The sequence below is a fragment of the Xiphias gladius genome, chromosome 24 (assembly GCF_016859285.1).
Source record: "Xiphias gladius isolate SHS-SW01 ecotype Sanya breed wild chromosome 24, ASM1685928v1, whole genome shotgun sequence".
In the NCBI taxonomy this organism is placed as follows: Eukaryota; Metazoa; Chordata; class Actinopteri; order Istiophoriformes; family Xiphiidae; genus Xiphias; species Xiphias gladius.
In genome coordinates this window covers 5,845,452-5,871,409 of record NC_053423.1, presented here as the reverse complement: position 1 = coordinate 5,871,409, position 25,958 = coordinate 5,845,452, and the positions used below count along the sequence as shown (strand labels likewise).

Here is a 25,958-nt window from a genome sequence, read left to right as displayed (position 1 = left end):
GATGAAAGAGGTCAGAGGAGAAAGGCCAGAGGCATCTCAGAATGCACAACACGTCATCTGATGAAATCTGGATTTCTGCTGCGACACGCAGATGGTATGGTTTAAACTGGCGTCAACAGCCTGAATCCATGGACCCAACCTGCCTTATGTCAACAGTCCAGGCTGCTGGTGGTGGTGTAATGATGGGGGGAATGTTTTCTTGGCACAGTTGGGGTCCCTTAACAACAATCAATCATGGTCTGAATGCTAAAGCCTATCTGAGTATTGTTGCTGACCATGTGCATCCCTTTATAGCAACAATTTACCATCTTCTAATGGCTACTTCCAGCATGATAATGCACCATGTCATAAATCAAAAGTCGTCTCAATCTGGTTTCATGAACATCACAATGAGTTCAGTGGACGTCAGTGGCCTCCCCAGTCACCAGATCTGATTCCAGTAGAACACCTTTAGGATGTGGTAGAACAGGAGATTTGCTGCAAGAATGTGCACCTCACAAATCTGCAAAAATGATGTGATGCAATCATGTCAACATAGACTAGAATATCAAAGGAAGGTTTCCAACATCTTGTGGAATCCAGGCCACAAGGAACTGACACTGTTCTGAAAGCAAAGGGTATTAGTACGGTGTTCCTGATAAAGTGCTCACTGAGTATATGTTCTTTGGGGCTTATTTTCGGCTTGATTTTAGTTCCCCTTGGCCATATCAAGCTACATTTTAGAGCTGCAATCAGTCAAGCAAGACACAAGTAGCTGTGGGGTGCAGAGCTTTATGAGATTCCAAATCAGTCTGAGCGATTTCATACCTGCCATTATTAAAATGTAAAACACCTTCACTGCCATATGGTGGACATTTTAACTGGAGTGATATTTACAGCATAGTCAGTGGTTTGTTTTGTTGTGAAGCTCGATAAGATAGTTTTAAGTTTGATGCCTGTCAATTTCTACCTAAAAAGCTTCCAATATAGCCTACACCTTTTAGATCAGCAGACAGTGGTTATATTTCTGAGAGGCTCTGCATGAATGACGATGGTGAATTTTGTACAAAATGCCCCTCTCTATGTCTATAGCAAGCAAAAAGAAAATAAACTGTGTACACATACTATATAATAGTACTAAAGCTATTATGTAAAGCTTACTTGCTGACAAGACATTGTCTCTTGCCTTCTTGTCTGTTCACTCCCTGACACATTTGAATTGGGTATACAGATTTTGAAACAAGTGGCAGTGTTGCTTTTGTCTTGTCTTGGCGGTCTGTCATTGTCTGTGTCTGGGAATAAAGAGAAACTGTTGGTTTGTCGACAGGTGTGATATTTCTCAAGCAGTAGCTTCAGTGAAGAACAGAAAACTGGACAGACTATAAGAGTTCATCTGAAAATGTCTTTGGAAATCATGACAAAAACATTCTTCCGACGTGAGGTGAAGGAAAAATAATCATTGAAGACTGCTGAGGTTCATTTAGTGGCCATCCCACTGCACATAAGGGTTTGGTATCATCTGCCTTTAAACATTTGGATTTTGTGCTTGTCTGCCAGCAGCAGGGTGACATTATACTCATAATCTCCATCATGGACTCCTGTGTGTCGGAAAGCTCCGGCCAAATGGTTCTCCTCCCAGTAGTGGTGCCAGTTCCCGTACTGGTCAGCCCCAAATCCAAACACACTGACCTGGAGCAGACGAGAAACAAAACCACTTTTTCACAACCACAGTAAAACATCATCCACACAAGCTTTATACATTTATTCATCGCTGGATTTTGTTCAATTTTCACATCACTTCATATCCATCTATTCTTTACTTTTCAAAACACAGTTCGGTATTTTCTGAAAATGCAATGTAATGTAACATAAAACTGGAAGTTGTCCTTGTGTAGGAATTTGAGTAGCTCTTGTCTTTCAAAGTCTTGTACTTTATGTGCTTAATATGGTAGTTTACCTTACCTCATCACATATGTGGATAGCGAGCAGTAAGCTAAGGAAGCCGGTTGAAGGATATCGTCCATGACCCTCAAGCCAAGACTCATAGACGTATTTGAAAAATGTGGGACTGTAAATCAACACCTGAAAAAGAATTTTATGAATTTCAACTTTTTTGGTAATTTAGGCTACTGAGCGAGCAGAAAAAGATTCAAGTTTTTATTCTGAATTGCTTACATAATGTTACAGTTACATATATAACTAGGTAATGAAAAAGAAATACCAGAAAAAAACAAATGTTCAATATAAACTTTATACACCATATACATTCAAAAATATAGTGTACTCTTCAGATCTTTGGGCTGGGGCTGTTCTAAATGGTTTGGACTGGACCCCTTAGTTCAAATTAAGGGACATAACACACTAGCACTGAGATTGAAAAGTGGTCGATTGTATGCCACTCTGGGTTAAGTGGCATCGGCGTATACTGCTATTTTTTTTATCTACCAATTCTTAGCGGTATGTCACGTGTGGTATGTTGCTGGTGTTCTCCTGGCTGATACCACTTCTCACTACCGTATGATGATTCTTATGAATATACCGCTGCTGTGGTATCACTGTTTCTCAACTGACACATACCTCTTCTTGAATTAAACTACAATGTCACTCAGCAGAGTGCAAACCTCTGCCAGAGCCAAATATTGATGAAAATGTCAAAAAAGAAATGCCCTATCCTGCAATGTTAACGAAAGGGATAAAAAAAATTTCTGGATCTGCACCAAAATTGAATGGGTTCTACTTGAACCCATGCCCCACCCCTCCGGCAAGTTTGGTGCAAATCTTAATTGTTTACGTCAAAAAAATTGCTGCATTCGGACTATACCAGTAGTTGCTATAAACAGTTCTCTCTGCTTCTTTATCCGCATTAAATAGTTTTCTCTCTCTCCTTTGAAATGTTCCCTAACTTAACCTGCTCAGTAAAGCTTCGATATCTGATCGTGAGTTCATAATGAAACCTATAGAACAAGGTTAATCCATACTGCACAACCAGTGTGATGAAAAGTAATGAAAAGTTATTGAGCACGAATGTCTGAATATTGAACTTAAACCTAGGGACACATACAATAGGTGTTTTTACTCTACAGCTTTGGTTGCTATCAGCCCCTGTTCACACTGTAGACAAACAATCACCTGGGTTACTCTGATTCTGAAGAAAAAGCCCTAATCTGATGATTATGAGACAAGATCTGATGAGATCTGTAATGAGTAGTACATTTTTATGTGTATTCTAAACAGATTTATTGATGTCTATCCTCGATGGGACATTGGAAATACCAAGACCACTACAAAGACACAAGTAAACTGTGTCAGTCGGGAGACAGGTCGGAGAGCATGTGCCGGGGCTGGTGGTGAGGGGCAGGTTATTACCGTAAAAATTCCGATATTTCATGTATCTGTTCAGAGCACGTAATTTGTGCATATCCAAATAATGTATCCGTATTTAGATACACCCCTAATAGCTACCAGAAAAGTATAGTGTTCAACACAACAGTAAAAGCTGTCTACAATGAATAGTTATCTTCCAGTAAAACGTTATGGCATAAGCTGCCAGTTTTATACGGTACATGCTGGTGAAAAGTAACACCTGTCAGTAGAAATCCAGTGGCATGGAATTTTTATGTGGCACACAGCAGCAACATAACATAACCAGCAGTGGCATATACCACAAAGACCTGTCATATACTGCCAGCATGAGCGGTATATGTCAGTCAAATCTGCTGACGACTGTTTTGATATGCGTGACGGCAGTGGAACAGCAGCAGCATACCACTTGTCAAAGAGAAAAAGCCAGTGGTGGAAGAAGTACTCAGATCTTTATCTAAGTACCAGTAGACGTATCGTGGTCTAAAAATACTCCATTAAAAGTAAAAGTCCTGCATTCAAAATGTTACTCAATTAAAAGTACAAATTTATCATCTGTAATAAAGTAGCAAAAATGAAAGTATTCATTATTCAGAAATAAACCCTTCAGAGTGTTATATGATTAATAATACATTGTGTTACCAGATGTTATTACTTAATGTTGTAATGAGTAATGCAGCCAATTTTAGGTACTTTGTATACTACTGGTTAGTTTAATAGTACATCACTGCATCATATTTTATAAGGTAACCACTTGTTTTGCATGTAAAATTGTAATCTGAGAAGTAACTAGTTGCTAAAGTTATAAAATAAACTTGTAGCCGAGTAAAAAGTAACCATTTCCCTCTGAAATGTAGCGGAGTCACATAAAGTCACATAAAATGAACTTAAGTACAGTACGGCAGTAAATGTACTTCCACCAATGGAAGAACCACTATGAATCACTACTACAAAGCCGGCACACCGTCAGTATAATGCCCATTGTTTTGGAATTACATGTTCAACAACCACATACTGTATGGGTGTAAGGTATGTATAGGATATATTAAGTTTTCATCCCAACCTTGGATTTTTTTATCTTTAATAAAATGCATCATACCCAAACAATAGTTATTTTATTTTATTTTTAAAAAATATGTAAAAAATATATTTATACATAATTTTTGTAAAACTTACCTTATCTTTATTTGCCTTTATCCTGGACATGACAGGTATATACGTGCTGTAACACAAAAAATACCAGGGACGTAAAGTCTGGCCTTCAATTACCTTAAAAACAGCCCACAATGTTGTTTTCCTGAACACAGTTCTGCTTATTTACCACGTCCACAATCGCAGTACTGAGGAAATGTCTAAAAATATTGCCCAGTATCAGGAAGGGTACAACTGTCTGAGGGATGCGGATTAAAGATTATGGGCCGATTTCAAAGTCATGTTCATCAAGTCATAAGGTCCATATGCTCACTGTCCTATCTTTTGTATTTTGCATCTTTCATCTCATGACAACATGCAGTGTGGAGTAGTCATCATTGAAGGCTGGTAAGGTAATGCAGATCTAAAACATAAAAATGGGGTGGGGGGGGGCTGTTAGAACAAGGGTGAGGTCGCCATTCAATTGGAGTATGAAAATTGTCTTTAGAAGACTCAGCACAGACCGCAACAGGATTCAGATATAGAGGCAGCACTATGCAAAACCTGTATGTGTATTATTTTCATGAAAGAATTCATGTTGAACTGATAAAGTATAAAGTTAAACATGCAAATTCTACACCGCGCATGGGCACACTTCAATGACAAAAGTATGGAGATGGCATACTAATGACTGAGATGAAAAATAATGATTACATAGTAAGTGATTACATACAAACCAGACAAATGTTTCCAATTAAAGCAAGGTTTATCAAGGTTATTGCCTCTGCAGCAATGTGTCTAATTCAAAGATTAAATAGACTGGTCTAATGCTGTTTGGAACTGTGTGCTGAACCAGTTCCTCTAGGATTTGCATAGACTGAAGTGAAAATGACCTGTTTTGTGTCTGGTGCGCTACAGTACATTGTACAACCTAATGTTAAAAAGTACATCCTTTAACACACACAGGCTTAACATTTTTGCATAGAGAAGTGCTTAAATTCCAGGACTGTTAAAATTTAAACTCAGGAGTGTGAATGTGTGTCCCTTCACACAGGTCTCTCCTTTAATAGAGCCCCAACTTTATTTAACAAGACTAGAAAATGTAACAAAATAATTCACAACACTCAGTGAAGATCCAATGGCTGCTGGGGTAACGCTGACAGCACTACCAGTAAAGTGGCATTTAATGTTACTGAATGACTGCCTTGGGCAGGGTTGGAAGACGACTCCACATACATAGGAAGCATTTGTTTGGATTTACTCGTCCTTCTACCATCTAACATGTTGGCCTGTTAGATGGTAGTGGCATGAGTTATTGGCAGCGGCTTTATTTATTTATTTATTTATTGATTGATGGATTGATTGGATGTCCAGTAATCAAGCTAATGATTACAGGTCACAGAATGAAGCAGCTGAAGGTGAAATTTACTGGAACAGTAACACCGAGTGATTATCCTTGTTATGGCAATCTGACACATAGGAATAATGAGGCAGTGTGATTATTATGCAGTCGGGTATATGAAGAGTGTAAATGAATTTGGGAGGGCGACACATGCACAATGGATCATAATGCATTCACGATTTTGAACTTTCTCGGACGGGACAAAAGTTTTTAAACTCTGATTTCATTGACAAAATAGGGTGGTAAATGAAGCATATCTGCTCCACACATTTCCAAATGAGAATAAAAGCACATTTATATTTTTTATTGTTTCCCAACTATGATATTCTGGGAAAAATAATTATAGAAAAAACAAAAACATAAGAAAGCCCCTTTCGAATGTAGAATTCATTGTGTATGACTTGGTAGAATATCAACAGAAATCAGTGTAAGAATGATACATATTTACTTAAAATTTTAAGGATTTCTTGAAATGCAAAAATGACATTAACTTACAAATACATGACAGAAGATGGAGGAAATGGCTTCACTATGAAAAACAAATGTGTCTGAGTTTGCATAATTATCATGTCTTAGAAGTGAATATGTATTGGACGTTTAGCATCAACCCTTTCATTAATTAAGTCTTACCAGTGTTTTTTATTTTTTATTTTCTAATATTCATGTTTTCATACATCTCTGTGCCTGCTTACATTGTCATTGTCAATATATATATATATATATATATATATATATATATATATATATATATATATTTATTTTTTCTAAATCAATTTATTGTCTGTTTTTACATGGTTTTGGTTACTTGGGGGCACTGCAAAAAGTTGTTAATATAACATAGACATATCCCCTTATTACGTTGACCCGGCTAAGTTGTTACCAACATTACCATTAGAGAAACATTTAATGTTTCCAAGTCCAATATTAATTTTCCTTTTAAGTCTGCCTTGCTCCCTACCAACTGTTGAGGCAAATGTCAGGCTTATCTGTTCAATGTTGCGCTATGTTCGCTAGCTAGTTGCTAACTTTGTCTGTTGTTAGTTGTGTGCTGCTGGGAAGCTAGCATGCTGTGGGTTTATCAGAGGTTTTTTTTTTTTTTCTTGCTGAAAACAGCTGTATGATGCGGCTGGAAATGAGATTGATGAGAGCAATGAAAGTGAAGCAAAGCAGTAAAGTTGCGGGCTGACTAAATCAATAAGCAGAAACATGCTAAAAAGCTCCGTAGAGCTGAGGAGAACTGCATGGGGATTCGTCACTCCGTGCAACACATTTGGCATTACACAGTCATTTGAGCCATTCTTAATATGAAAATATTCGCTAAGTACACTTACTGTTTAATAGTGCCTGTGGTGAGAGCACTAATGAGCCACTGCAGATCCAGAGTCTTGAAAGGGATCAGCACTAGACTGGTATTGTTGTCCAGGTCTATGGCACTCTCAGGATACATGACATGATGAGTTGTTCTGGCACCCACATCTTCCTCAAAGCCACTGGTGGGAGCCTGGTTCATTCTGCAAGGAGATTTATGTTTCTGGGTTATTTTCTCGCAACCCTCTTTCCCTTTTTTTCTAGTTACTTTGCCATCTTTATAATTTCCAGGAAAGCTCAACTTGAGTTTTTTCAGCCACGTTACAAAGATGTGAAATGTTTTGCTTTTTTTCATACTAATTCCCACCCTCTACAAAGGGGTTATGGAGTGTTTCGTTTTAACAAATCCCCCAAGTCAGCCAAACCACATGACTCTGAGATATATATATAAAAAAAAAAAAAAAAACAGGCAGGATCTCTATTTTGAGAAAAAGAAAAGAAAAAAAAAAAGAAAAAGCACAATTTGTCCTGCTTTCACCATGTTTTGGACATCCAAACAGCAATTCAGAACAATCTAGTGTTCATTTAGAGCACAACAATTACTACTTGGCAAGCTAGCCGTGGAATCCCTATTATTATGTTCAACAAAACTCACTCAAGCTGCAGCAGTAATTGGTGAGAACATAGTTTGAAAGTGGTAGTTGGTTTCGGTCAGTGGAAGAAGTTGACACAGCAAAGAAAAAATCACGAAGCTGACCCCCGTGTGACTAGCATCACCTGTTTGGGTGCTCCAGTCTGAGCAATATTATCTTCCTCATTACTGACTCTGAGGTGACAGCTATATAACAGCTTGACATTTCCAGCCTGAGCCTGTCAGGACTCAAAACGACCTCTCGCAAGAAGCATTTTGCTGCTAGGCTGTTAGAGTTGATGAGAATTTCTTCACTATTTCATGTTTGAACCTAAAACGTAGCTTCTTGTGTTTAAAAAAATTACCCTGACATTGCATAACTCCATACATGAAAGACAGTCTTGGACAAATACAACCAAAGTGAATGAAACATGAAATGTGAAATGAAACATAAATAGATATAACGCTCAACCTTCCCCACCTGTGCACTCTCATCTACGTGCAGCCCGGAGAAGTATAACTCCAGCTTTACATCAGTGATATTAATATGAAATAGTGTTGTGTTTCATCGCTCAAGTCAGTCATATGTATGGTCCAATTTGCAATTTATGTAATTTTCTACATACAACACCTTAAATCTCTACATAAACCTGCATTAACTTATTTTTGGGCCACTTGAGGGAAAAAGAAACAAAATGTAAACATCACTGACATATTAATACCTTTAAAGTTGATACGGCTAATGTGATAGCTGTTAACGTGTTAACAATTGCTTAATTATACATCCAGCAGACATGGAGCACCATCATCCTTCACTTGGAGTTGGGTGTGTTTCCGCCCCCTGATGAATTTTAAGCCTACTGCTTTTGGAAACAAAGTTGATGAAAGGGGTGGTAATGAAGCAAAATGGTGGAGCTGCCGTAAAAACCAAAACAAAGAGCTGAAAGTCGTTAAAACCCTCTGTAGAGCGGAGGCAAATTGCAGAGTCGGATGATAATACATATTTGGCTTTCAACACTTTTCTAACAACCTTTCATAGTCAAGCCAAAAAGATCTAATCCAGTACCAAAGAAAAAACAAGTTAAAATCAAAGTTGAATTAAAAACAAACTGAATTAAAAACATATTTTAAATCAGCTTCTGAAAACAAGAGGGAAGTAAAGAAATGATGCGCAGCTGTCTTTAATGCAACATCGAAGTGAAGCAATGCTACAGCTGTGAAATAGGAGGGTCAGTCAGTCCCAGAGGAGAGAAGTGGTGTGTCACCGGAAATAATACCGCCGCACCAGATGTGTCTGTAGTTAGTATGGACATGGCACTGATTATTATGATGTTACATCATCAGTTGGAGCATTTTGGGGGGGGGGGGGTGTCAGTACTTTACAGAATGATGATGTGTCATTTTATATGATCACACATACAAAACTCAGCACAGCCTGTTCGGTCCACATCAGAAATGGAGAGAAGGAGGAGAAAAGGAGCGATTGGTTTACTTGCCATTAACAAATAATAAGTCCTGCTTCTTCTATCAGCTGTTCAGGGAAGTAAAGCCAGCTTTTGCGACTGCTGTATGTTGCTTTGATTTCTTGGAAAGATGAGCACAGTCATCCAAAGCAACCAGGTTCATGGCTCTGAACGAGATAAAACTGCAATGTATGGAAAAAAATTAAAAAAATTCCAAGAGGTTTTTGTGGTGCGCTATCTCAGTAGAAAAAAGAACAGTTTTTGGCCCGACTACATTGGTGGGTTCCTCCCTTAATGGTAACTACAGCATCTGGGAAGTTAAGAACTGCTCAGCACATGGATCTTTACTGTCCAGAGCAAATGAAAAAGTATGAGAGTGAGGGCAGAGGAGCACCATGCCACATATCAAATAATACAATATGAGGAATTCAACACTACTGCAGTACATTCAGAGAGATTCTACTGTAACACCACATTGCTTTGTATTAGTGCTTAAAGGTAAGGTTAGTTTTCCTTAGCTCTTAATTTAAGCCCCTATTACCCATATATTATAAATATCCACTGTCCTTAAATGTTGTATTTAACCCACACTTGTCCTAGGAGGCCACGTGAAATGCTTCAGAGACACTCATCTATGTTCTTATTCATAATACTCATCCGCAAGTCATAATTTACCACAGTTATATAAATATACAAGAGACAACAGGAATCAAGACTAGGCTTTGATGGAACTTTATGTAATGTTGCTCTCAACTTTGTTATTTTCTTCTTCTATTTTTTTGTATTTCTCAAAAACAACCTAATTATATCCCATTTAACATCAAAAAACACAAAACCCAAAACACCAAAAAGCAAAGCACTGTTATATTGTTGAACAGCACAAAATTGTTATTGATTTAGCGAAACAATTTTCATGTTGCGTGAAAGCTCCTCTCAAGATTTGAGAAGGCTGTATGGTTCTCGCCATTGCTCACTGTAGTGCTACAATAATGCAAGTCTGTAAGGGCACTGGAGGGGTTAACTTTAGTTGTTAAGTGGATTCAGTGAGCTGATCGTTCACTTAATCTTTTGGGGGCATGTGGTGTCAAGTGGTCTTAGAAGTCGAATATTTCAGATTGGTCTAGTCAATATTAAACTTCTGCTCTAACCCCCCCCCCAATGGAAATTTGTAGCAGACTGACTTGAAACAAACTGGAGTAGATGTATTGAGCTTTTGAAAAGCCCATCTCGCCAACAAGACTTTTCGCTCAAGGCTTTTTACCCGGAATACACATCTACTCAGGAAACACAGGCCACAACAATGTTGTGTGATAAAGGATGCTTATAAGATATTGAGGATGAATATTTTGTGCATATCAAATAATAGCCTGTGTAAAGATTTTGATGTGGCTCTCGGTAATAATAGATTTGGAGAATCATATAGCTCAGAGGGAGACAAGTACAGGTCTGTAACACCCCTCCAGAGAAAGCATGAAAACTGGAAAGATGACTCCCTTTCAGTGGAAGAGTGAAATTCAGAGTGCATATCCTTTTACTAATGACAGATATCTTGACCAGTGATTTATAGCAGAACTATATGGGGGCTCAAAATATAAAGTGCCAGCACTTTAAGCATCAATTAACTTCAGTCAGTTTAAGTGACATTTAAAAGCTCAAATCTACAAGTCAGGTTGAACCGTGCAAGGGTCTACATCATTAATTTAAATGTGATTTTCCTGCGTGATGTTTTTCAGAGTCGAAGCACTTCAGAGCAAAGAAGAGAACTGTCATTTCTGTACGTATTTTCAGACGCAGCCTGACCAAAGACGTCTTTTAGACATCAGTGGGTGAATACAACCAAGAACCTGCATCAGATCAGTGACTTCACTTCAGATTAAAAAAGAAACATCCATTCATTATACATCACTGAGGGAGACATTTTAATTGTTTATTTGATTTCACATCAGTGTATATTTGCTCAGTTTATTGTTGCGTAAGCCGGTGTGGGTACAATATTTCAGTACACCTGCCAGGGTGGATTATAGGCTTCTGTTTGTGCAAGGCTTGGTCCTTTACACACTGTCTTACTATCATGCCTCAGTGCTTAGGTTATTTATAGATAATATAAAAGTGAGGTGGGACGGGGGGTGGTGGTGCTGGTGGGGTGAGGGACCCCCCAAGATTTCCTGTTTGGGACTTCTTGAAAAACTAATAAATTGTCAATCACTATCTCATAGCATTTCTTACACTGCCATGAATGATAAAATTAAAGAAATAATTAAAATCAATTAAAGTCCTTGACTTTCTCACTAAGTGGTAAGTTTGATTTTTTATAATATTTAGTAGAAGGCAGCTATAGCCTCTTTCTCTACCTTCCCTCCTGAAGCTGTCCATGGTTCTGACACTTTTTCTTTTACTTACAGATACCGCTCACATATTCAGATAAAACTGTCTACATCAGTGGCAAGTGGGGCCAGCCAATGTAGGTTAGTTAAGGAGAAACAAAGTAGATATAAGGTATGGTTAAGCAGCCACGTATCTGCTCTTTTTTGGGTAGCAATAGGCTTCAAAGGTAGTTTAAAGGAACTTACAACAGGGCTAGAGAATGGTGTCACATGTCAGAGGGTTCAGTTGATTTATGACAGCATGATACTCACTGAAGCACCTAACGATATGTAAAAACACTATTACAGTAATGTGAGCACTGGGCTTCCATAGGATACTCACCCAACTTCTGGCACATTTCACGATTGCCTCTTTTCCACCAGGACGGTGTCAGTGCATAAAAATGCAGGCAGTTTTTGAGAACTTGCCTGCATTTCTATAGGTTTGAGAACCAAACGTTTCATAGTCCACACTCCATACCAGTCGGTGGTGGTAATGTAACAATTCGCTGTTTGCCAACGGCCAATAAACCTCAAAAAAGAAGATTGTTGTAGATTCGGCACAACCAACAGCACTGCATTGGTGGAAAACGGCTGTATGTGTAATGACATATGTCCCTTCGATCATTTAGCCATTTTGTTGGGAATGCGAAGAATATCTGTGGCCTGGCTTCATGTTCTCACATCATGGCAAAGTAATGAATCCCTTTTCATTTATGAACCAAATGCTTTCTGACTGTTACAGACTGCACTTGATCACTTTGCCAGGTTCCAGATGTCTGAATTGCCACCCACATCTCCGATTCATTCAGTAATTCATATAGGTCTGGTGTTATACCCACTGATGGCTGTTCCTACCAGGTAGATAAAAAGTTTAACAGATTAGAGCTTTGTGGGCTTCAAGAAAGTCAAGAAAGGGGATGTCATCTTCCCACATAGCTCGTTAGGTACCTAGCTACATCCATGAAACAAACGGACCAAAAATGGCCACAAAAATGGTGCCATGACTGCATGAGACTGACGCAGCGGTCAGGCTGCTGCAAGTCGACTTACACATATAATTACTCCCAAAATCTAAATATCTAAAATTTCTTTGATTGTTGTGAAAAACTTTAGGTGAACTGTTCCTAGCAACTGCTCCCACAGATTGTGTGTTAGCAAAAAAGGACATTGGCCAGATGGGTACATCACATGCTAATGACTGGTTTGGAAAACAAAACAAAATACTCCCCAACAAGAAATCAGCTAACATAAACACTAAATGTCGAGCTGAATAATTTACGGCAAACAAAATGGCAATGTAGTGTGATTACTGGGCAACTGATCAGTGGATAAAGATTGAAAGATTCTGTCAGAGTTGGTTAACTAATTAGTGAGAACTACATGCCTGCTGTTTATGTCCTCCTATTTGCAGTCATTTGTCAGTTTTGACATTGAAACATTATCGAGATCAGATTGGAATTAGGGCAACATTTATTCTGCAGTTGGGTTAGGTCTGAAATCTCAGACCCCTGTAGTTTTCAATCTGGGAATAACAGCTTTTTTTCTTCCTCTTGAAAAGTGAGATTGTGATACTAATAAATGATTAATATCATCTTTAATGTCAAGACTGTTTGCCTACCAGCAGGCTGCTGGACATTATTTGGCTAAATTATTCATTTGTCCTCAAAACGTTCAAAGCCCAGGACCACAGTATTCCAAACTATGGCCCTGTGCTTCAAGGTGCACCCAGATCATACAGCATCTAATAGCCAACTAACACTTTAAAGGTCAGTGGTATTTCAGTCCTGTCGCATTTCTTCACATGCTCAGTAGTTCTCTGCTGTTACCACTACTCCCCTTTGTAAGCCTGAGTGTGTGTTAATTTTCAAAATGCCTATGCAGTTTTAGACGACTATTAATGATGATGAGGGATGAACACTGTATACATTTTTATCAGGTGGGGCCAGAATGAGGCAACAGATGAAATGAAGACACAGAGTCTTAGGTGTGGTTTTAAAGCTCGAGGCTTTGTAATTAACAGGATGAATAATAAAGTTGCACTCAATGTGGCACTGAGTGTGGAACGGTGTGGTACTCTGCCTGTTAGCTATACACAGCTTGCATCAAAGCTTACATTATGCGCTCTCTTTATAAATGTGGGCTGATGCAATAATAGCAGCCGAGCTCCGCAGGCCAAGAGACCAAGAGAAAGGTTGTCTAATATACTGTAAACCTTGTAGGTACTATATGTAGCAGGATGTTACAATCGATTCTTGATCTAATAGATTTCCTGTGAAGAGTTGGAGGAGTAAACTCACTGCAGGTTTAGCTCTCTGCTGGACTGTCAGGTAGGATAGCCAACAGCAGTCAGTGTTTTTTACTGACTGCCTGACTCCCTATAATTAAACGCACTAGTGCAACCCTCACCATGCCTCACCTTGCGCAGCTTGTTAAAGGAGCCCTCATCGGGTACAACGTGGGAACACCTAATGAGTGCTTGCTCATCTTGTATTTCACACTCGTTAAGCATTCACTTAGCAAGTAGGACAGTGGTTGTGTACGTACACAGTTTTTGCTGACACTCTGGATGCACCTTTGGTCTCACTTTCAAAAAAGTAATTTATACAATATAGCTAAACTGGGGGTTTCAATTTAATCTGACAGCTTGTCTTCTTTGTAGGGACGTCCCAATCAAGTTTTTTGGCCCCAATCCGTGTCCTTATATATTGGGTATTTACCGATACTGAGTGCGTGTGTATCTGACCAACTGAAATAATGGCTGACACACCTACTTAATTCAACTACTGATGGCGCTAGTTCAAAAATATTACGTTTATAAGTTTAAATTATTGATAGGATAAATGAAAGCTTTAATAGAGAATGTGACTCCTGAAATTGAACTGATGCAATCAGCTAGAGAGAAGACGTATCACTCTGTTGGATTTGATGGAACTACAAAAACAATCTGTCCACTCTGACCGTACAATGGTGTTATAGACTGGAGGTTGTTCCTGCACCATTTGTCTGAGTAAAGATATCTGCTGCAGAGGATTTTTACCAGAAAACAGACAAGTTTAATGTGAATTTACTCATGAAATTAGCATGAATTAGTGACAGCTTGTGGGTTTGTCATTTTTTTCAGATGAAAGTGACAGTCAGTGCTGGCTAAAAACAGTCAGCTGCCATCCTGCATGAATGTTTTGTACACTGCTCTTTGCTAATGGTAATTAGCTGCAGATTTATGTGAATCCACTGATGTAACTTGCTGCCTTAGCCGCCATAGCCCTAACTTCACGGTGGGGCTATGGTGGCTACGGCTACGGAGGTAACACATGGTGACGGCAAAACCTGTTGGAAAATTGTTGGTAGTAAAAACAGCATTAAGCAGGTTGAAAAAAAGGCTCAGTTATCTTCTCCTCGTCAGTAACACACATCCAGCAAAGCCATTTCCACTGCAAGCTTTCTTTCCTTGATCATAGCAAATAAAAACGTTAACACAGTGATTGCATAACAGCACAGAATAGTAAACTCCCATTCAGTAAGGAGACAAGAGGAACCCCCCCATTGTCGCTCTGTATCACAAAGTAAACAAAAGAATGTAAACTCAATTATTGTGGGGAATGATGTTACAGGACGATACTGATGCCTGATCACGTACGATAGAGCTTGTTTAGTGCTGCAGTGGTACGATCCACAGGTGAAGTCAGACTCTGGGCTATGAATCAAAACCTACGCTGTAGGTATATATGGTGGGACTTCCGTTAACCCCGTGCATCAAGTAGAAATCCACCTTAGGATTCTACATGCTCCTCCCTTTACTGTACCTGCCTTACTTTGCACCTAAATTATCAAAGGTAATGTTTCCTGCGGAAGGAAACATTCCCCATCACTGGTGTTGGGGTTTCTGTTTCATTCTTGTTTCACATAAAAATTCATGTCACAAAATGGACATTAGATATGATGCTCCTTGTTTCTTCCAGTGCCCTGGTGACACATTTGTAGGCGGGCCGAGGCAATCAAGCTCCTGATTGCTCTTTGTTTCACAATAACAAATAGGTTCACTCAGCAAAGAACAAGAATGACTGCAGAATGGACTGGGCAAACATGAAAACAAAGTCTTAATTACAAATTTTAGTAATGATGAATCCTTGAAAGTCTTACTCCCCTTCTGTTATAATCGAAATAATAATGACAATGAAGAGGAATTATGCAAAAAACAAGCTTTCAGTACTTGAATTCTGTTCAAGCTTTAGGGCACTGATTACAAACACAAGTGCAGCATATCTGTCCCTAGGCAGAGGTCGTTGATGGATAAGAGGCACTTGTAAGGCGTGTTGTGGTCATTCATGGGTCCCTGGGAACATATCATTATAGTAATAACACTCTCTTTCTAGCTGAAGCTAGTTATCTTGCGTATTAGTTTTGTGAAAATCCCTGTTTAAAAGCCAATTTCAAACACTGATTTTGAGTCACAAATGTGATGTGCCTACCTATTACATCTGCTGGCTTTAAGATCCATCTTAATTAAGTTATTTGCAAGGGCTTACATCATCGTGTAGAATATAAGCTTGACTGATCCTCAATTCAGCAGAGTAAATATGAATGATGAGACAATCATACATCCAAGACAGCTTACTTCTTTTCAAATAAAACATGCTGCTGTGCCCATAGCACATACAGAGGTACTTAGAAAATGTAATTGCATTTGATCAGATATTCTGTGTTCAAAAAAGATGTGAGTGATTCTACTCTCTGAAAAAGCTATTCTGGACATAGTATTGCCCTCAAATAGGTTGCCCGAGTTTTGCAAAATATGTATTCCACACCTTAGTGTTACAACGATTGTTCCGGTGTAGCCAGGGTGACCTTTTGACTAGGAATATGATGCTCAGACTAGAATAAAGAAAGAGAAATAGGCATATTTCCATAGCATGCTTCTATTCTGGAAACTATACTGCTAATAGCAAAGTAATAACTCTTGTCTTGGTACTGTCCCTGTCATCCAATAATTGAATTGGTAGACGATGCCGTGCTGATGTCACGGCTGGCAAAAATGATAAGTGCAGTAATGTGGCTTTATACTGAGGCAACATGTCATAGCAGGTTGACAAAGCCATGTTGTGATCAATTGAGAGCCATGCAAGAATACTGCGTGAAATTTGCTTTCGATATATATAAGCAGTGCTTTGGTTGCACTCTTGATAAGATCTTCGTGACAGCCACATCATCATGAAGCCCATTTGACATCAATCTTTACCCAGTCCTCATTTCACCTAGGATATTAGTTCTGCTAGTGTTTGTCTCAGCCCCCTCTAAAGCATCAACACCTAGGAAGTAGTAAATGAATGAAAAAAGGAGTGATTTTGGACACAGGCCCTAATCTTTTGATTAAAATTTATTAAAAAAACATCACATTAATTATAATAAGTTACATTTTAGTTAGTTTTACTTTTAGCCAACAAATAATTCAGACATGTTAGTAGAGATGTCCTGAGCCGAGCCAGGGACATCTCACATTTCCCATTCCAGGTGTGACGTTCTCCTTGTTAAACTTTCATTCATCAATAATTTGAATTTATAAACACTTTCAACCAGGACTTTGTGTATTTGGATTAAGTAGCTAGTAAATAATAAGGTATATCAGATGTAGTAGGTCACAGCTGGTATTTCAAGGTGTGAGATATATCTTTAATCAACACTCAGGGACATAAAAATATCAGATCAGACTCAGTATTGGCAGATACCCAATGTTAAAGGACTGGGATCGGTACCAAAAGATGTTGGTCTAGTTTTTGTCAATATCATTTCACTTACCATGGTTATAGGAGTAGTTCTTTATCGCAAGGTTAGCGGAAAAGGCTCTGGGTCCCTGTTTACACGAAACTATAATGGTTTATGTCACTCTGCTCTGCGGTGATTTCCGAATTAAATCCAGCTGTTCTTCTCAGTCTCTGGCTGTTTGTCCTTGCTAACCTAGCATTACCGCAGCTACAGTACGCGCTTTCCACTACAGAGCGGTGGGATTATTCAGAAACTAGATTCACTCATTTACTCCCGAAAATACTGTTCACCGTTTGGGTTCGGCTTAAGGCTAGCTGCAGTACAGTGGACACCTAGGTGCAGATTTAAACTTACATTAATCTTGCTCTCATTCCTGTTGATAGCATAGCAAGATGAAAAACATTCAACCGAAAGTAACGTTAACGTTACACCCCCACCCACAGCCTTGATAATGTTCCACCAGCCCCCCCCTGTTGGCCCCTGCTGTTTTGTTGCTGATTCTTGTCTGATTTCCGTTGGCACTGATGAATAAAGTCCGCAAATCTGTCACTTTTTTCCTTCCAAGAACCAGTAATGTTAGGTAATACTTACTGATGGTGCCATACGGTACCATTCAGGTGGCTAAAAATGTACGATTTACTTGTGATATGATTCCCGTTCTCAAAGGTTACTTACTGGCTTAAGATAACTTGTCTTGTTTTCGTTGTTGGGCTTTCAACAACAAAAAGGTTCATTATCGTCTTCCTTGACAAAATTAACATCGGCCATATCTATTTAAATTATCAACATTATATTAGAGACAAAGGCAGACATTTGCAATTCCTACAAAGACAGCAACAGCAAATCTCTGCGCTAAACTTGCACAGCCTACATATTGTGACTGACATCTTCTTTCAAAGATTCTGTGCATTATCATGTGACATGTACAAGTATTTGAAGTATTAAGTGCGCACAGTTACTCACATACTTATTCTCTTTGTTATCTTTTTTCCACCCCCACCGTGTTGCATTATTTAACTGAATTTCATTTGTTTTCACTGTATTAACATGCAAATATTTATACACAATTATAGTTTGGTTATTTTCCACACCTTTACGTTCCACTTTCCATTGCAATTAATTGATTATGATTTGAGAAAAGCATCTAGTGGGCCAGTTTTGTTTATTTTTTGGTCCAAATTGTTCTCCCTTATCCCCTCTATGTGTCCAAGCTCCAGGAGAGATAAAGTGTGATTTCACTATCTCTGTGTCTTCAACTCCATAAAGTTAGCTGCATTTTTGCATTTACTAGATAAAAGCATCGACTTTATGTCGAAAATGTACTTTTTATCTGCAGATACAAACTGGAAATGGGTATGGTGTGCACTTTTGAGTTGTAAGATAAGACATCTGAAAAATTTTAGTGAGTGTATGCATTGGCCTGTCAATTTATATATTTTAAATGAACGAAAAACATAATTTAAATCCAATTTTAATAGCTATGACGACTTAGTAGTGCAGCAAACAACATATCCTTTATAAAATTTCATTATTCAAAAGCAGAGCTTACTTTTGCCTGTCAAAGCCAGATGCAAAGGCTCTTCTTATGACTCAAATCTATTTTACTATGGCAATCTCCTGAGGAAACAGGAGGCTTTAGCTGATAGGCCAGTGCCATTCAATATTCATAATAGTCTATAAAGAAGGCTTTAGAGGATCTGGGTGGATTGCATTTGGTTATATCTGAGAGGCACTGGTCTTCATTCTCTGCTCATAGCGACTGGACTGTGTTCCCATATAATTTCTGAGCTGATATCCTATTGATGCCATTGGTTTGAAACATTCAGTTTAAAATGAGTTGCATCCTCTGTTGCTCATGATAAGTATATTCTATAACTATTATATCATCCTATGCCCTCCTTACGACAGTCATTTCGGTGCAGAAACAATCTTAGGATACTGATTGAATTTTTATTTCTCGTAGTATACTTTTAATAGATAGCTACAATAGAAGATTGTAACATAATTCTTAATTGTTATCAGGATTCTAAAAACAATTCAAGGGAATACCACTCCACTCTTGAAGAATTTGGATATTCCTCCCCTGCAGCCTTCAGCTAAGTTTACAGATCAGTATTTATTCTGGGTCAAAACTTGCAGCGCTTAAATCTGTGATTTGTCCAGCCTGGAGATACTGCATGAACGCTGAAGTCTGAAAGCTGAAAGAGAATGTTTGTTTACCCCTGGACGTCCCAATTAGCTTAATTTTATCATGAAGGCAACAGTTTTGCAGCAGAAAGCACACCCACAACCCCTTGGAGAAAGTCTCCTTGTGGTGTTTTCCATCTTTTTCAATTCATTCTCTGCAGAGCTGTAAATGATGTGACAGATTACTGGCGGTGACAAACTCCTGTCTTGTTTCTTGCCGCCCTAAGGCACGGGGTAAACATTTGAATACTCAAACTCCGTTGTTTCCATCTGCTCCTTTGTTAAGATAATTTTCTAAAATGTTTATTGCGCGCAGAATGAGGATATGTGAAGTCAAATCACACCTCTTAGCTGCGTGCAGGCTGGGACGCAGCAGAAATAAATGTGGGAGAGAGATGGGAATGCTACACACACACAAAAAAGAAAGCTTTTTCATTTTCTAGTGTGTGTAGCTAATCTTGAAAGAACATTTTTGTACGCATAAAATATGATGGATATGATTCAGCTGGTTTGATTATATATTTGACACAGAGCTCATCAGTGACACAGTGGGGAGACAACATAAAGGCACACACAACTACTTAGAGCTGATACCTACTAACTAAAACCTACGAGTGAATGTAATGAAATGAAAACCAATTTTAATTAGGTCCAGTCCAGTAAAAGCTCAGTATATGGGCTGTCCAGGTGATCAAGTGGTTAAGACACATACAGCAGCAACGCAGGTACGATTCCCACCATTACCGTATGTCTTTCCCCCTCCCTCTCCCCTCATTTTCTGTCACCTCTGTACTGGCTGCCTTCGAATAAAGGCAAAAAATGCCCCAGAAGTGAATAGAAACCAAAAAAACCCCTCACAACTCAAAAAAGCTCAAGACATTAGCTCAACTGGTAAAGCATAAATATTAAAGGATACTTCCGGTCTATTAATAGACAGAAAATCTTAAACTATTTTGATAATCATTTAAGTCATTTTCTAAGTAAAAATGCCAAAAAAATGACTGATTCCAGCCATATCAAATGTGTGTATTTGTTGGTTTTCACAGTCTTTCATGATAATAAAAGGAATATCAGTGAATTTTGATCTGACAGAACAAACACTTTCAATAAGTTTGGGCTTCAGCAAATTGTGATGGGGATATTTCGCAATACCCCCAACATTCGATAGACAATATGAATAACAGATTAATCTATTTAGTCATACATAGTGTTAATTACCAATTGTGTGAATGAGGAAGTATTACCAGCATTTCAGCAGCATACCTCAGGTTTTACCTTCACATCAAGAGGTTTAGATAATCTAGCTAAATTGTCGAAAATTGTCATTTAATGTGGTAGGAACAGTGTCATCATAATTGATAGAAATTTTAGCCAGAGCTATCTAAATAAGACCCAATGTGTAAGAAAAGGAAATTAAACTTTCCAAGGAAGTGAAATGATACTCTTGTCAGTGACAAAAAGGGGTACATACCACTGCAAATGCCAAGAGTATGGGACTGTGTTATTCTTGCAACCACACCAAAGACTGAAGTGCTTACTGACCTTATGATGAAATCACTGGAGTCGATGAGGCCGCCGTACTGGGAGCCCTTCAGGTTGCCAGAGTTCCCCACCACAGCGCAGGTCCTGCAGCGCTCGGGGCTGGCATCCATGTAGGTCGCCTCACCAGGGATCACTTGGAACAGCTCCTCCACCACTTCACTGAAGTTGGCCGGCTGCCTCTCTGACTGCAACCACTGGTGACACAGCAGAGACAGGCCTCAGAGGGAGCCCCAGCTCCAGGGCCACTTTAAGTAGAAGTGATTGAACAAGGGCAGCAGAGCTCGAGACACCGAGCACATTTCTGAAATAACCTCAGGGGCAGCTTAGCTCCGTCTGGGGGGGGGGGCTCTTCTGGTCTGGCCCTCTTCTGGTGGCTTTGAACTCGGAGAGACGGCAAATAAATGCAGGAATGTGTGTGCACTACTGTTACGTATTCCGCCGTCCCAGTTGGAAACACAGAACGGATACAGAATGTTCTGCTACAGTCTCACATGAGATTTAATGTAGAGTTTTAGTGACTCATGGTCTAATTATTTTTATGGAGACTTTTTCACCATGCCAATACAATTCTGAGGAAACAATTTAACATTTTTGAATTTTATTTGACATATCGGTTAAAATGACTGAAATACAGCTTTTAATCATAAGACGAAAACTGTACTTCAGTATCATTCTGCAAAAAAACCCAGATTACTCGACATGTATCAGACATATTTCCCATCTAATGAGAATCTCTCCTTTACAGACGTTACACTTAAGCTTTGACATGTCATTGGAACAAATAGCCCTAGTACTCGTGGAGGTCGTGCCCTTGCCTTGCAGCAGCGCAACCATCTGGCTGGGCTAGCGTTGATATGTGACACTTGCCTCATCAAGCTCCCTGTGAGAGGCATTTCCTGAAATGAGTAGTGACAGGAGGCAACCTTGCAGTAATTTTTCTATTCTTGCCTTTAATTGGACATGGTGTGAGGTGAATGCGGGAATACCTAAGGCACTGGATGCCTTACAGACAAAGGTAGGATAATTGTATGACATAAATTTTATGAATGGGCTTTTCTAATTTAGAGAGCTGTACTCTAATAATGGGGTGTGCCGAAAGTATAGTATATATTGGTTTGATAGAATTAAATTAAGGCTGGTAAGTAATTAGTTATATAGCTGACTTGAATTCTAATTTACAAGAAAGTTGATTTAAAAAAGAAATCCTCTATAAAACAGTTTAACAGCTATTGTATCTATTAATTCTGGGTTCATTTTTATGTTTGGTGTGTTTTATGATCTATGATCTCTGTGAATGACTGGCCAAATGTACTAGGCATTGTATCCATGAAGGTATTTCCAGTGGACTTAAACTGGAGTTTGATATGAGGAAATATCAGTAAATGTCAGCTTTTTTCTGTCAGTCAGTCCAAATCCAAAGGTTTCGCTCTTGAGCAGTCATTTAACATTGACACTCAATCAAACAGATGACAAAATCCATCATGGGGGAGGCAGAGATAACCCCTCTTCCACTGACTGCATTGTCATGGTGGTAGTAAAAAACTGGACTAAAGTTAGTGGATTTTTGGTGGATATTCCTTTTTCTACATTCAATAAATTGTAAAGCAAAGACTGAAAATGCATAATCATGTTAGCTCTAACTGGAGAGAAACAATTTACTGTGTGGTTTCTTTATCTAAACAGTACCATTAGGTGACCATTAAGGAAACACTACAGCGAATTACTATTGTAGCTCCGTAAAACTGAGAAGCTGACTATAAAGGATATGATGATATGTCCTGACTTTCAGTTCCTAATATGGGTCAAGCTCCATAAACTACACTTCCCATAATACAACTAACTGACTGATATATTTATCTGATATACAATACCTGCCATCCAATCAGTATCGAGTTATTTCCATGGCCATGATATAACTAATAGGAAACATCCAAAGAAAAGTAAAATACAGTGTCAAACACTATCTATGTTCATGCCTCTCCGTTGGGGGCTGGAGAAAGTTATTATGTATATTTACATATTTGATGTATTGTTTTAATGACTCCAAAAAGTTTAAAGGTATTGAAGGCTATATTTTTTCCCAAATAGACATACTGTTGGGAGTAAGTAGTCCAAACACATATTCATGCAGAATATTTGTTTGGTATTTGGCTTATTTCTGGCAGAATGAAGGAGACAGACTGCAGGGGGTGATTTTAGGTGAGTTAAGGCTTATGGTATCACCTATACATTGAAGTTATTATGGAAATATCTCTCACTTCATCCACAGATTTGGGAGAGATGCTGGGAAATAACAACAATTTCCATATCCACCATCTCACTTGGTAAATGTGAACAAATTTTGCGTGGGAGTTTGCTTCACAACTTGATCTTGGTGAAGATCCCTTGGATTTGAAACAATCAATGTGGCGAAAACAAACACTTCTTAGAAGCATTACAGCAGGGTGGGATCTCTGTTTTTTATTCATGATCTTTCTTTTCAGCACCTCATCTTCTCTCAGGAGCTGACTGTGCATGTTTTTCTCAGTCCTCCGTAGGATAGCATTGCAAATCCCCTATACAAAAACCCCAGATCTTACCTGCCACCATTTAAAGGTTTCATCAGAAAGGACGCTGTTCTCTCTGGTCATCAGAGGGTGTATGGACTGATTGAAGTGCTCAGCGAACCAGGGGTCGTTCTCCAGCTCTGCCATGCACTGTCGACAGGCGCATAGCCCTTTGGAGAAAAAGTTGTCTGACAGGCGAAAAGCGTACTTGAAGAAGTAGAGCGAGGGGTCCCGCAAAGTGTAACTGAACAGGAACATTGTAAACGTAATAACACAAAACAGCAGGGCAAAAGTCCTGATTCTCCACCGCTTGGGTAGAGACATGTCGTCACAGTCAAAATCAGTTGCCTGGGAACTTTGGGAGAACAATGGACAAGAATAGCATCATGATAAATCTAGAGTCCTGAAAGTGTGAGAAAAGCAACCCTCTTGACCACATGGTGCAAGTGGCTCAGCTATGTCACAGCTGTCGAACGAGCATACCCTTTTGTTCTTATCTTTCAGAAAACACAGTACATGGTAAATGAATATCCTTTATAAAATCCATCCATGTGGTTTCTTTGCAGATTTACATAAACCAAAGGAAGGTAGATCCACTGCCTGGTTCTGTCAGCTTGATTACTCCTGGTTGATCAGATTCAGCCGCTTTCACTGACTGTTCAGATGTTGACACTGTGAGGTCAGTGACTGATGTGTCATCCATTCTTTAATGATCCACCTAGAATGTGAACAGAAGGACACTTTTGTGACAGACATACCGGAAAAAAGTAGGGAAAAACAGCCTATGAACCTCGAATACTGTTAAGTGCACAGAGAGTGTAAATTCTGCGCTCAGTGTTCTTGTAATTACACAGCAAAAATAGTTCCTAGATGAGACTATTTACATTTCTGTAACATCACCCTAAAATGTCTGTGTATGACTGTGGAAAGTCTTTCATTTTCAGTGTTTTGTTTATTGCTGTTTTTTTGGGTTTTTTTTAGACTCCCTAATTACACAGGATGTGTCACAGTCTCTCAGCTCTTAAAGAGACCATCAAACAATGGAAAAATCTCAATTGATTGTGAAAATGAAAAATACAGTTCTCTTGGAACTAACAAGCAACAACATCTGTTAGGAATACAATATGTCAATAACTGGAAACAGCCATTGTGATTTGAGATCAAATGAAAGTCCAAATGCACAAATCATTGACTAATTTGGATAATACCAATATGAGTCATTGATCCAGTGTCACATTCACAAATTTAAATTCAGAAAGTATACATTAGGGAAACAGTTTGCTGTCATTTTGCTCTTCTCCTGATTGTCTTACACAGTCTCCCAATTTAAATGCATCCAATTCAAATTTCCAAATTGGGATTTTAAAAGTTTTTTTTCCCCACCACGCCAGTTGTAGGTTATATAACTTAAACCAGTGATTCCAAACCAAGGGTGTGCTTCAGCAGTTGCCAGAGGTAAACGGAAACATTGTGGAATATCTCAACTAATGTGAAAAAAAGAGACATCACAATTTAGTTTGAGAATAAGATATCCATATACTGAGTGTGCTGTAACACCTGAATATTACATGTTGCGATTGAAAATACATGAAAACTAGTTAGCAAGCCAGCAGGAACGTGTCAACAGTTTCCACAATAAAACACAAAAGTGGAATGCGTAGCTACAAGTAATAGACACAGTAAGTGGTTGAATTAAATAGCTAAGAAAAATGTCCAACTTCTGTGATGCCAAGGTAAGTATGACAAATGCAAACTTCACCAAAGCAACCACAACACTGACCGTTCAATCCTTTGAAAAACATAGTGTAACAATATCCACTTTTATATAATTAATAGTGTTAAAGAACAACCAGTTCGCAATCAATAAACACATTTGGAACATGATGGGTGGTATGTACTTGACTTCATCTGACAGAGCTTTGGGCATCTGTCTGACAATAAGGTCTGGGAACCCTAAATCATGTTAGACCTACTATTGAGCCTATATGTCAGAAGCATGCTCATGACAAGATTCCCAGAATAAAATAGAATGTTTTTTCAGACCACGGTTGTTCACAACTGACAAAGCAGGCATACCTCCAGGCCACCTCTGCCTTTAAAAAAGGCCTGGGCTTAATTCTGATGTGCAGCTGTGTTTAGGATTCCACAAAGACTTCTATATTTGGCTAACAGCAGATCCACATTGGAGATAAAGCGCTATCATCACTGCACACAGGGTGAGAAATATATCTGAAAAAGGAAACCTAGAAACAGGCTACCTGCCCTTTGCTCCCAGCAATTTCC

At 38.8% G+C, this 25,958-nt stretch overlaps 1 protein-coding gene across 1 annotated transcript; it reads right to left on the bottom strand.

Annotated features, from left to right (window-relative positions):
- Nucleotides 1-266: 266 nt before the first annotated feature.
- On the bottom strand, nucleotides 267-24,309 carry LOC120785923 (CMP-N-acetylneuraminate-beta-galactosamide-alpha-2,3-sialyltransferase 1-like). The gene is made up of 6 exons (XM_040120915.1): nucleotides 23,709-24,309; nucleotides 21,130-21,323; nucleotides 7,204-7,383; nucleotides 4,516-4,561; nucleotides 1,942-2,061; nucleotides 267-1,668 (listed from the first exon to the last, which is right to left on the bottom strand). The coding sequence occupies exons 1-6, from the start codon at nucleotides 23,997-23,999 to the stop codon at nucleotides 1,495-1,497; spliced, it is 1,005 nt and encodes a 334-aa protein (XP_039976849.1). The 5' UTR covers nucleotides 24,000-24,309; the 3' UTR covers nucleotides 267-1,494.
- Nucleotides 24,310-25,958: the final 1,649 nt, after the last annotated feature.